This window comes from Lepidochelys kempii, chromosome 4, assembly GCF_965140285.1.
Source record: "Lepidochelys kempii isolate rLepKem1 chromosome 4, rLepKem1.hap1, whole genome shotgun sequence".
In the NCBI taxonomy this organism is placed as follows: domain Eukaryota; kingdom Metazoa; phylum Chordata; order Testudines; family Cheloniidae; genus Lepidochelys; species Lepidochelys kempii.
The window spans coordinates 39,251,049-39,264,805 of record NC_136383.1 but is presented as its reverse complement, the minus strand read 5'-3'; the positions used below and the strand labels follow the sequence as shown (position 1 = coordinate 39,264,805).

Sequence of the window (13,757 nt, the reverse complement as noted above, 5' to 3'; positions counted from 1 at the left end):
TATTCCTGCACTTACCTCTTTTGGAAGATCATTCATCATGATCATCCTGTGGAGTGCCATTTGTTAGTGTACATATATTGGAGTAGGCTTTTCCTACTCACACCTGCATCGTTTTCTTACTTAAGAAATCCCTTATCCACCTAGACTTCCTTCCTTTTATACCCATGGCAGCCACTTTATGAAGTAAACCCTCTCTCCAGAATATTCCATAAGCTGTTTCAATATCCAGAAAAGTTACTATCGTAAATTTAGGTTTCAGAGTAGCAGCCGTGTTAGTCTGTATTTGCAAAAAGAAAAAGAGTACTTGTGGCATCTTAGAGACTAACCAATTTATTTGAGCATAAGCTTTTGTGAGCTACAGCTCACTTCATCGGATGCATTTAGTGGAAATTTAATTTTCATACTTTTTTGTTTCCGCTTCTAGCCTTACAGTGTGGTCAATCACACGCCTTCCCCTCCTAAACCCACTTTATGAGCTATTTATGAGTCTACTTCTCTCTACGTCTCGCACCAACCTCTCAGTTACCACTGTTTCCATGCTTTTACCCAAGCATGCTGCAAGGGCAATTTGCCTGTGTGCATCAGGTCAAGATCTCAGCTTGCCTGGTTTCCTTGCTCTAACAGTAACTGCATGCTTCCACTCGACTGACATATCACCTTTCCCCCATATGAAATGTTTGTTGTATGGTGTGTAGTTGCTGGCGAGTATTTGCTTCAGGTTGGGGGGGCTGTCTGTAAGCAAGGACTGGCCTGTCTCCCAAGGTCTGTGAGAGTGAGGGATCGTCCTTCAGGATAGGTTGTAGATCCTTGATGATGTGCTGGAGAGGTTTTTGTTGGGGGCTGAAGGTGATGGCTAGTGGTGTTCTGTTACTTTCTTTGTTGGGACTGTCTTGTAGCAGGTGACTTCTTGGTACCTGTTTCATCTTCCTCCCACCTGTTCAATATCCCATTGTTTTCTTCAGTGTATTTTCTTTTCCTCTCACAGATATCTATACTCTCATTCTCATCATTACTAGCTCTTTCAGCCCTGAACTGAGTCAGCCTCTCTCCTTTATTTCCTCTCCAGGTTTGGCAATGGCTGCAGGTATAGTGAGGTGAGGCTACCTGGGCCCATAGACTCTCCTTTACCCCTTTTCTGTGAATGTGGGGCCTCTTTGCCCCATCACAGTCCCCAACTGGGGACAGCAATTAAGACAACTGGTATCAAATGAGGAAGACACTGACACCCGTTCCCAAATCTGAATTTAAAATGTCTCCTTCCTACTGTTGCTTCTTCTCAAGCCTGAGTCAAATCTCACAAGATAGGGAGTTGGCAGCCGCAAATCTATTCTTGTGCCCGGGGTCTAGGAGGCCCCTCTTAGGCTTGCCTTTCTCACACTCTCTCCTTTTATGGTGTGTGGAGGAGGAGCAAAGAACAAGCACTCATAGTCAGCATGTGAGTGCTGTGCTCAAGAAGTGGCAGAATGCAAGTACTGGAAATACTGGAAGTGCCATAGCACCTTCCAGCTCCCGCAGACAGTGCCAGAACAATGACCCTGAATATTCCAGCAGGACTATTCAAGCACTGCTCACGGTACTCTGTCTCCCTGTGGGGGCTCCTCTCACCCTGGACATGAAGGGTCTGCAGCTGTCAGAACTGGTTCTGCAGACAGTGCAATGCCAGAGTATACTACAGAGCTGCTTTGCTGCTAAGACATCCTCAGTGCAAATCAGAGACTACCTGTGGGTTTTGTCCTAAGTTATTTTTGGCTGCTGCCACAGCTGTCTCATAGAAATTTCAAACCAAATTGTGGATCCTGACTACTGCAGTCCTTCTTTGCTTCTACGTGCTTCAGACACCAAGGGTCTCCTTTAAAACACTAGCAACTAAGTATCAGCACAGAGCAAAGGGGCTGATGCATTTCTCTTCCTCACTACATTGATTAATCGGTTGAAAACACACAATTCACTACAACCAAAGCCATTCATACATTATATAAAATCACTTTTTTGGGAACTATTAGCCTGTACCTTAAGTGAGCTGTAGCTCACGAAAGCTTATGCTCAAATAAATTGATTAGTCTCTAAGGTGCCACAAGTCCTCCTTTTCTTTTTACTTCTCTCCTTGTCACTAATCTCTCTCTGCTACTTGGACACCTCTCTGATCAAACTGCTTTATTGTTGAACAAAACAAAGCAAGAAACAAAAAACCCCCACCTGTCACCTTCCACTGTAAACTTGTAGTACGTAGACCCTATTTCTAGAATTGAAAGAGGAAAGTCACTTTTTAATATTTTCTGACACTGAATATTCAGAAATTGGGGTGAGAGCCAGATGAGAAATAATAGGTGAGAAAAGAGTTTATAGGGGCATGTACACTTGCATGTTCTTACAAATGTGTATGAATGGAGAGAGAGAGAAACAGAAAAAATTATGACAGGTTTCAGAGTAGCAGCCGCGTTAGTCTGTATTTGCAAAAAGAAAAGGAGGACTTGGGGCACCTTAGAGACTTGTGGCACCTTGGTTAGTCTCTAAGGTGCCACAAGTCCTCCTTTTCTTTTTGAGAAAAAATTATGTTGGGCCAATGTTTCCACTTGACGGAGGAAGCTGGTTTCCTGTGCTCTGTAACTGTCATCAAACACTGGTCTGATTACATCCATTTCAGTGTGAACTGTACTTATATACTTCCTGAATTTCTGTATTGATGCAGCATGTGACTGACTGAGATTATCAGTAAATACTGTATTTTAAAGCTGTATCCTGATTTGACCAATGTGGTTAGTTACAGCCAGACAGTAATCCATTCCTTAAGGAGATTTTGTGCATGCAACAGGACATGCATGTTTATATAAAGTACAGGTCACCCATTCCTTGAAGCCGAAACTCTGCTTCTACACTGACCAGAGATGAGACTCTGAAATGAATTCAATTCCTGGTGGACAAAAGTGAGGCTTGGTGAGTTAAGCACAGGATTGTGAGTTGGTTTCAAATTGTAATCCCAGCTCTGCTACTGATTCATTGCATGGCTTGTCACTTCCCCTTTCTTCCTTTCCCCTGTCTGTAAAACGGGGCTAATATTTACTCAGCTAATGATAGCTTGCTTTTATAGTGCTTTTCATCTGTTGATCTCAAAGCACTTTACAAAGGAGTCAGTATCGTTATCTCCATTTTACAAAGGGGGAAACTGAAGTACAGAGATTTACCCAGCAGGCCAGTGGCAGAGCTGGGAATAGCACCCAGCTCTTGTTAGTCCCAATACAGTGCACTCTCTTTTAGGCCACACTGCCAGCGACTATGTCAAGTGCTTTAAAAATGTGAAGTTCTCTATAAATACGCATGTTGATTGCTATTCATTTTAAATGGCTAGAGCATTACCTGCTTATATGTAGCCTGGATTGGACCCAAAGTGTGTGAGTACAGAGAAGAGAGCTAGTTTCCCACTGTGTGAGCTGTAAAAAAGGCAGAGGACGTGTTTGGTGACAAAAACAGTGTTTACAAATCTGAAGTGAAGATAGAACATGGGGGATAATGGCATTTAAATAAACAATGTATGTAACTGACTGGTAGCTTTGTGTCATTCAGCTGTCTGTTAATTTTACAATTCATAAATTGCAGTTTTCAGACTATCTTTATACGACTGTATTTTGTTTTGCTTTCTGGTCAAAACCCATTATTAAAATGGATAAAACATCTCATAACTTTTTCTTGAAGCTGAACAAGAACTTCTGACCTGCAAGGGTGGGGATAGTGTGTGGGTATCTATATAACTATATTTCCTTTTTCCCAGGTAATTTTGAAAGTGTGTATGATGATGTCACAATCAAGATGATCTTTGCTATTGTTCAGATCATTGGGTTTTTCAATTCCATTTGTAACCCTATGGTATATGCCTTTATGAACGAGAACTTCAAGAAAAATTTCCTCTCTGCAATTTGCTTTTGTATTGTCAAGGAAAACCCATCCCCTTCCAGGCGACTTGGAAACTCAGGGATTAACATGATGCAGCAAAAGGCAAGTCTTTCTCAAAGAGAGCCCGCTGCTTTAGACGAGGCCAGGAGAGAAGCATTCAGTGATGGCAACATTGAAGTCAAATTCTGTGATCAGCCAGCTGCAAAAAAGAATACAAAAAGGCAACTTGCTTTGTTTGCTTCTGAACTCACTGTGCATTCTGCATTACAGAATGGACACTAGCATCATGAACCGTGGTTGGGGTTTTTTTTTTCAGTATTAGAGAATTGCTTCCTATATTTGATATCTTTCAACAAACCATTTTATTTTATTTTCTAGTTTACACATTGAAGTGAGAAAAGAGAATATATTTTATGTTTTATGGCAATGCTAGAATATGTTTTCAAAACAGTAATATATTTTTCAGGGGTTAAGAATAAAACTTTGGAAAACAAGTTCTATTATGATTACTAGAAATATTTTTCTTATGCCAGATTCTGGCTCTGTGGGGTTTACCCCCGAATGCGGGCAAACTAACATTGTTTTTCTATTAGCAACTCTGTTTACTTTGTGCCTGTGTTCTGGCTGGCCATGGGAATGTGTACAGCTGACTGTGCAAATTGCCTGAAGGTATAATCAATGGGGTGAGCACATACAACTGGGAAGGTCTGGATTCCGTATGGACTATGCTACTTCTACCAAGGCCTGCCCGCTGCAGTTCAGTGGACAAAGGGACTGCAGATTAGTCTGGGAGGAGGCAAGATTGAGACACATCAGGTATATTATGCATTTTTCTTGTGCTATGTATGTGAAAGGCCAGCCAGAATTCGTCTGTATGGAATAAGACTTAAACACTGTATGCATACTAAGGCTTTTGTTAAGGGAAGTCAATTTGATATCAACAATATACTACTTGTGTGTGTCTAACTGATGTGCTGTCATCACAGGATAATTAACTGAATACAAATATAAATGTTACAGTGGACTGGCCTGTAAACTGCATCACTTTCATTGAAAAATGCACAGAAGTGCAGTAAAGTCATCAATACAATGTAGAAGCTGGAGGATGTGCTCACGAAAATACAGTTGTTAGTTTAAGGTCCCAATTTAGATACATTGCCTGATTAACTGCAGCAATGCCATCACTATAGGGCATGGGTGGGCCCACGAGCTCCCGCTGGGGAGCGGGGTCTGGAGCTTGCCCCACTTCAGCACTCCAGCTGGGCCACTGGGTCCAGAGTGGGGGGGCGGGCGGCGGGCACCATGCGGCTCGGCCCTGCTGCGGTGCTCCAGCAGGGCCACTGAGTCCGGAGGGCTGCACCATGTGGCTTGGCCCGCTCTGGTGCGCCAGGTGGGCTACTGGGTCAGGGGCTGCTCTGGTTCTCCAGCTGGGGTGCTGGGTTCGGGGCCGTACCATGCGGCTTGGCTCCGCTCCGCCGCTCCAGCCGGGGCACAGGGTCGGGGGCCACACCACGCGGCTCCCAGAAGCAGCGGCATGGCCCCGCTCTGGCTCCTATGTGCTCCAGTGGCCTCCTCTAGTGCTTCAATGGGAGCTGCAGGGGCGGTGCCTGCATAGGAGCTAGAGAAGGGACATGCCACTGCTTCCGGGAGACGCTTGAGGTAAGCGCTGCTTGGAGCCTGCACCATGCCCCAACCCCCAGCCCCAGCCCTGACGCCCCTCCCACTCTCCAAACCCCTCGATCTCAGCTCAGAGCATGCTCCTGCACCCCAAACGTCTCATCCTCAGCCCCACCCCAGAGCCCACACCCACAGCTGGAACCCGCAGTACTTCCCGCACCCCTGCCCCAACCCTGATCCCCCTCCCACCCTCCGAAACCCTCGGTCCCAGCCCAGAGCACCCTCCTTCACCCCAAACTCCTCATCCCCAGCCCCACCCCAGAGCCCACACCCCCAACCAGAGCCTTCACCCCCACCCCAATTTTGTGAGCATTCATGGCCCGTCATACAATTTCTATTCCCTGATGTGGCCCTCAGGCCAAAAAGTTTGTCCCCCTCCCTGCTATAGGGCCTGTATAGAGTACAGGGCCTGATCCAATACCCACTGAAGTCAATAGGAGTCTTTCCATTCCTTTCAGTGGGCTTTGGATCAGGCCCCTTCTCAGTAAAATCATAAGTAGAATCTTCTAGTTTTATTTTTCTGTGTAGCATTTCCTTACTCCCTAAATGGATTGCTTTCTCTCCAGGGATAGCCCAGTACTCACTCACTCCGAGTTTTTAGCAAACTACAAGGTTGAAGTGGCACACAGTGAAAATGTGAAGTCAGTACAAATGTGAACTACTAGAAGTGGGCGAAAACTAGAACTTTGAATTTGAACTTCTTGCATTTCTGGGCCAGGGAGAAGAAGCATGTTTAGATTCTTATCCTCTGATATGATTACACCAGAATTGATTCAAAATTGGATCCAAAACCAAAAATTGCTTATTTTTTTGTTTCAGTTTAGATGCAGCTGGAATCCCTGAACAAGAGGTCGAGATTTCAGTGCCCTTTGATTGTCACCTCATACCTCACCCTAACTGTGATTAGCTGAATTCAAATCTGAGAGATGACCCTTCCCACTACTCTGGCATTGTAATTTACACCTATCTTAAGGCTCCTTTACACTGCCAGTGTTGTTAAGGGAACTTAAATGTAAATGAGAATCTGACCCTAAATCTGTTTCACATCAGAATACTTTCACATTTTCACATCTGAAAAGAAATTTCAGCGCTGGTTTGAGAGCCTATTTTAAAAGGCTATTTATTATTTATAGGGCACAAAATTGTCAAAAATGATAAAATGATAGTTTAAAGTTACATACTTACTCATAAATGGAAGCCAGATTTGAAGACAGGTGACTCTGATCTTATTTACACCAGTGTATGAGTTAGATAAAATAGTGATTTCAGCAGAGCTCCAACTGTGTAAATCAGTGTAACAGAGATCAGAATCTGGCTCAGAGACAAACACAGTAGTAGAGAACATTACTGGCAAACTTTGGGGACAATTTCTGCCCCTGGCTATACATGCCCAATTTCCTCTGAAGTCTGTTGGATTTATGCATCTGTCTGAGGAGATTATCTGATCCTAGCTTTTGGTTTTCATGTTTCCAACCGGCAGGAAATTGCTCTGTAAGGCTTTTGTACATTTATATTGTGATTGGAGAATGCAGCTTAGTGATGGTAGTTTGTTCTCATATACTGTACATTAACTGGGGGAAATTTTCTGGTCAGTGATATGAGAGTCTGTTCTTTGACAGATTCTGTAACTGAAAAGCACCCTGTTATTTGTAGCTTTGCTTGAGTCTTTTTGTTTACTTGCACTGATAAATTCAAGGACAGACTTTAACCAAAAATATTCATAGTTATTTTGTCAAATTTTCAAGTGAACGCTGCTTTGTGTACTGCTTATTCTCTTATCATAAAGCATAGTATATAAAGAACTGAATATGTGGCACTGTTTAAATTTTACAGTAAAAATGATCTGCTGTAGCATTGTTCACATTGTGATGCTCCTAATGGTGGTGCAAGAGCGTAAATACCAACCTCAGGGCAGACTGTTAAGAAAACAGAGCACAAAACCCAAATTGTTTGAGTTCTTAACTTATATTTCACCAACACAACTGCACCAAGTGCAAACTCCTCAGGCACTTCAACAGCTTTAACAGAGTCTTAGATAGTTCCCTTGGGTGCTCTGGTCTGTCTTGCCACCCAGGTGAATGCATTGCTGTGATAGATGGCTCTTTAAACCAAGAATCACAGCAATATTCAGATTACTCCCAGTCCCAAAGGACCAGTCATTTACCCCAGATCAATTGCGCTTTAGGTCTCACACCAAGGATAATGCTTATAGCCAATCCTATAGTAAAGGATTTACTAAATATTTATTAAATAGGAAAAGGATATTAGACACTTATTTACAAGGCTAAGGCAAGCAAATATAGACACACTGAGTTACAGCCTTAGGTTATAAAGGTAATTGAGGCTTCTATAATCAGCAAGATTTGTCCTTTGGGGTAACCTAGGCTAAGCAGCTGGGGATCTCTTGCTTATGCCTCGAAACCCCTTGCTTCCCAGAGTCCCAGCAACATAGAGGATATTAATTCCTTTTGTTTGAGGTTTTTATCTTCCTCCGGCCATGTGCTCTCTGCTTATGGGAGTATGGGTGGAGCATGAACCACTGGCTTGGGGAGGCTAGCGCCCAGCCCCGCCCCATCTGCCTGAAGTGTTGCCCCTTCCATGCCCTTCCCCACCCCCCACCAGAGCCCAGAGCCTTCCACTGTAGCTGCCCCAGGCTAATGTGCCCAGCCCTGGAGCACTGGGAGGACAGTCAGCCCCGCCCCAGCTCTGGAGTGCCAGGAGTGCAGGCAATACAGCCCCAGCCCCCCTGTCTCCCATCCCCGGAGTGTTGGGAGGGTGGGCAGCATGGCCCCAGCCCTGGAGCTCCAGGAGGGCAGGCAGTGTGGCCCCAGCCCCCTTCCCTCCTGCAGTGCTGGCAGGGTGGGTGGCATAGCCCCAGCCCCAGGCCACCAGCTCCAGCATATGGGAAGGGCTGACTTGCAGTAGAGCGAGAAGCAGGAGTGGGTCTGGGGGTGGAGCATAGGTGGGGCCATGCCTGGCTTTTTGGGGAGGCTCAGCCTCCCCCAGCCTATGACAGCCCCATCCCATGTATGGGAGGAGTCCACTAGCAAGATTAATCTTCATGGGGAGGAGAGTAGAACAAGAATAAGAGTTTTTCGACCTTTGGTTGACAATTCTTCAATACAGATGTAGGGAGTTTCTAGGTGTAAGATCCAACCACAGCCTGTCTGGTATGAATGGGTCTCCTCTTTTGGGAGGGGCATAATAATTTCTGAGAAGAGCAGCTCTTCACCTCTCCTGTACAGTGATTCATAGAGTCACAGAGGCTCACACTAGAACCACTCACTCTACACTCACTTATTTGCTATATCTGCATTCCATATTGTAATGTAATAGCATTACAGTATGGGATACAGATATTGCAAGTAAGAGTAATGCACGCAGCAACTCACTTGTAATTCTAATATCTATCCTATCAATACTAACATGGGTGGTGGGTGGAGCCCCCCCTTTGGAGATGCTAGCCCCTGGCCCCGCCCCTTTCACCTGCACCCTCCCCGTGGCTGAGGAGCCCTTACCCCCGTGGCTGGAGCCACAAGCCCCTGCCCGGAGAGCCCCCCTCCCCAGTCACAGAAGCCCCAGGCCAGCAGAAACCCTGGCTCTCCCCACCACCATGAACACTAACCCACAAGTGAATGAGACAGATTCTAGCTATGTATCTGTCAGTGTCCAGCTGAGACATGGGGACCTGGGCATGATCTACCAGTGTCACACACATCGGTAATATTAGTACCAGACATATTCCAGAATTGCTTTGTGTTAAAGATTCTCAGCATCAACTGGCCTGACTTTCTCTAGGACCGAAGTTCTGTTAAAAGTACTAGTTGCTGCTGTTATCCTGAAAGATGTGATTTGGATGAGACCCTGCATAAAAAAAAAAAGAAAAGAAAGGGAGACCACAAAGCTCTAATGACTTTTGAAAGCTGGTAGATTATGTAGCACAGTAATATGTGGTTAACAAATTTAGACTAACTGCAATACAAACAATGACAGATTTTGTCAGATTTAATATCCCAAAAAGTCAGTGTATGTCTGATACCTTGTTCTGAGAAAACCAGTGTAATCAGTTTGAGGACATGGGATGGAATCCTGGCCTCACTGAATTCAATGGCCAAACTTCTATAGACATCTATGGGGCTTGAATTTCACCTATGGATTTTAAGATAATTGGATCAAACCAAGGGTATTAAGGACACAGGAATTGCTATATTGGATTGTCTAGCTAGTCATGGACCCTGTCCCTCACAATGGCTAGTACCATAGGCACTGATCCATAGGTGCTCTAGGAGTCAAGCACCCACCAAAAAAAAAAAAAAATAGGAGGTGCTCAGCACCCGCACGGCCGGTTTAATCTTTTGTGGGCTCCCACACCTGGACCATGGCCTTACCCCCTGCTCCGCTGACATGCTGCCAAGCCCCCCCTCAGCTTCTTTGCCCCAAGGCCCCACCTGCCACTCTGCCCCAAGGCCCTGCCCCCACTAGACCACTTCCCCCTAGGCTCTGCCCACAGGGCTGGATTAATTTTGTGGGCCCCAACACCCTGACCGTGACCCTGCCCCCCATTCCATGCATGCTCTGCCTAAGGCCCTGCCCCCAACTGGTCTCTTCCCCCTGAAGCTCTGCCTGCAGCTTTCACAGGGGAGGAGGAATGGAGGGGAGCCCCCTCTGGCAAAACAAAAGTCAGCACCTGTGGCCAGTACCAAATATTTCCAGGGAAAGTTTAAGAAACACCTGCCCCAGCGTGATAGGGTGTCCACCCCAGCCCCTGAAGGGGTTAAGGTGGTGAGCTGGGCCAATAAACCACCTAGGCTACATCTGGAGGAGGAGCCCAGGTGCAATGAGGGCTAATTAAAGGATGAAGCTCACCTGGACAGCAGCAGGGAGGGCTTGGATAAAACCAGGTAGCTGAGGGCAGAAATAGGTTCTAGAGAGGCAGTCTATAGTTATTCTCTCTGAGGCTAGGAAGTAAGAGTATGCGCAGAGGTGAATAGAGCAGTAACCTGATAGAGGTAATGTGGGAAGTGGTTTGGGGAAACAGTAGCAAGCTGTGGGGCAGTGCAGACCTTAACTGCTGGTTGTAGGGTACCTGGGCTGGAACCTGGAGAAGAGAGTGGGCCTAGGTTCCCCTACCAGCAGTACTACTGAGGGGGAGTGAATTGACAAACTGCCTGAGATGGCTGGTATAGAGAGACTTTGGGATGTGAACCCTCTTGGAGGGGAAAACTACAGTGATCCGGCTAGAGGGCTAAGCCACAAAGAGGAGGCAGTTGAGGTGTATGTGAGAGAGACACACACACATGTAGTGAACACAGGCAGAAAAGGGTGTCACACTAACAGAACTAATCCCCAGTTGTAGTCACAAGGAGATGCTCCAGGGGTGAATAGAGCACCCTGTGATACCAGGGGAAGTTTCTTTTTAACCCCTGTTACTTAGAAACTGGCTTATGCTTTTAACCTGGAAGCCTTATATACTTCTAAAGGTCTTGGGTTTTTTATCCTACTATTATAACTACTTATAGTTTTGTTCATAAAAATGTCCAGTTTTTATCTGAATCCTGATTAAAAATGAAGTCAGGAACTTACCTTGTGACCATGAATTCCACAGGCTAATTGTTTGTCATGCAGAAGTACGTCTAGTGCTATCCCACTGATGCAATTACCAACGGTTTAATTCTTTGCTATAGAGGACTGATTGATTTTTATGCAGTCAATCTGGGTATTACTAATCACCACTTACCTTTCTGACTAATGTATAACATGACTAGAAGCTAATTTTATGCTTATTAAGAGAGTTTTTAATAAGCCAGGAATGATATCTTAAAAGTTCCATTATTGAAAATGTTTTAACTCTTAATAAGTGAGTAATCCTATTGATTTAAATCAAACTACCTATATGCATAAAGTTACTCCATGTAGGATGGAATTCACAAAATATTTAGGTACCTAAACATCAGACAGTGCTAAACCTGAAGTTTTAGATGCCTAAGTCCTGGTGTTAGGCTCTACTGTGATCCAGGAATCTCCCACAGAATATTTTAGGTGCCTAAACTCACTTAAAGCTTCAATTTTCAGGGTAAAAGTGGCCTAGGTTTCCACCTCTGAGCATGTGCACTGGTGCCTCACTCCAGCCATCTAGATGTCCTATCACCTGCCTAAGCCCCAGAGCAATTCACAAATGGAGGGAAGATAGGTGTCAACCTGCCTAACTTGCATGCAGGGCCTGATCTGGTAGGCAACCCCTAAGCACACGTATCAGAGTGAGTCCCATTCAGAATCTGAATGCTGCAGGAGAATAGGCATTACCACTCATTTTATAACTTGCAATTCAGTGGTTAGAGCATGTACCTGGAATGTGGGAGACCTAGGTTCAATCCCCCCACTGTCCAGGTGGAGAAAGGATTTGAACAGGTGTCTCCTACTTCTTAAAGTGCTGTCACTGTGACCTATTGTGAGGTGGGGCTCTCCATCTTTCCTGTTAAAGTTGTTTTGCTTTGGATTAAATATTTAGTCAGGGGGCTAGAGAGAGTTGCCGTACCCTAGTGGTTAGGGCACCCACCTTGGGGAGACAGGGTCCAGATCCCTGTGTTCCAATGACTCTTGGATTATTTATCCAAACTGGAACAGCTTCAACAGCATTGATTGTGAGGGAGCCACATCAGAATATCCTGGTGATTAGAGCATCCACCCGAGAGATGGGACACTTGGTGAAATCCCTTCCCCTCAGGCAGGGGTGGGAACTGAACCTGCATCCCCCACATCCCGGGTAAATGCTCTAACTACTAGGCTACAAGTTATAAGCAGCAGCTCCTCCTCTGGCTGTTTTGTGTGGCAGCAGGCACCTTTCTAACTCATTATCACATGAAATACCTTAGATGCCTAAGCGGCCTGACTCCAGGAGGGGGGTCCTGGTTGTGGATCACTAACAGAGATAGTATCAGGGGTAGCCGTGTTAGTCTGTATCCACAAAAACAAGGAGTCCGGTGGCACCTTAAAGACTAACCTTTATTTGGGCATAAGCTTTCGTGGGTAAAAAACCCATTTCTTCAGATGCATGGAGTGAAAATTACAGATGCAGACATTATTATACTGTCACATGAAGGGAAGGGAGAACCAGTGTTGACAGGGCCAATTCGATCAGGGTGGATGTAGTCCACTCCCAATAATTGATGAGGAGGTGTCAATTCCAGGAGAGGCAAAGCTGCTTTTGTAGTGAGCCAGCCACTCTCAGTCCCTGTTCAAGCCAAAATTAATGTTAAATTTGCAAATGAATTTTAGTTCTGCAGTTTCGCTTTGAAGTCTGTTTTTTGAAGTTTTTTTGTTTAAGTATGGCTACTTTTCAATCTTCCTGGACATTCTATAACAGATTGAAGTGTTCTCCTACTGGCTTTTGTATGTTACCATTCCTGATGTCCGATTTGTGTCCATTTATTCTTTTACGTAGAGACTGTCCGGTTTGGCCAATGTACATGCCAGCAATGCCCCTCTGCCATGTACATTGGCCAAACCGGACAGTCTCTACGTAAAAGAATAAATGGACACATCGGACATCAGAGAGAGGTGCTTAAATCCAGGTTACAGGAAGATGCCTATCTCTGTCAGTGTGGCAGGATTTACCATACATGCCTGTCATTGGCATCTCCCATTGACCAGTTTAGGTAGCATTCTGGCTTTTGTGGGCTGCAGTCTAAGGCCCCTATCTCTCCCCATTCACTGTATAGGCTTTGTGAATCAGTCTTTTTTTTTTCCAGTGATTTTTCTAAGTGCCTGAAAGTTAGGTACTGACACTGAACATCAAATGTCCTAAGATCATTTGTGAATCTAGCTTGTAGATAAGTGTTTACAGGAGTGGGTCATTTGTTTCACTTTGTAAAAACCATAGCAAATTGACTAATTTCATTTCAAGTTTTTCAGTGTTGGGTGACTGGGCAACTTAATTTGGATGAGTGAAATGTGTGATGGGGTAGAGGTAGCTAACAGCTGGTCAGGTAAGGTTAGATAGTGCTTGGGCTCCCACTAAACTCCAGCTGAGGCTCATAAAGCAGTAGACTGAAGACGGACATAAGTGGTAAGTTGGAATGAGTTGAGTTTTTCTGTGGCAGGAATAGCTTCCTTCTCCCTGACTTGTAAAAATAAGAAATCCTACAAGAGCAGGCAGACTATTTTGGAACAAGATCAAATCAACTGAAACTGCT

The 13,757-nt window shown here is 45.0% G+C and overlaps 1 protein-coding gene across 4 annotated transcripts in view; it reads left to right on the top strand.

The window, feature by feature from the left end:
• The window catches only part of QRFPR (pyroglutamylated RFamide peptide receptor), an 82,080-nt gene that overhangs the window by 47,270 nt on the left and 21,053 nt on the right, over positions 1-13,757 (top strand). The window contains exon 6 of one of the 4 annotated variants that reach the window (XM_073341013.1): positions 3,767-7,326. The exons of 2 other annotated variants lie outside the window; for them this stretch is intronic. In XM_073341013.1, coding sequence (XP_073197114.1) covers positions 3,767-4,170 — 404 coding nt within the window. In that variant the 3' untranslated portion in view covers positions 4,171-7,326. Of the gene's footprint in view, positions 1-3,766; positions 7,327-13,757 lie in introns of those variants that run through there. One more of the 4 variants, XM_073341018.1, reaches the window with a different exon arrangement.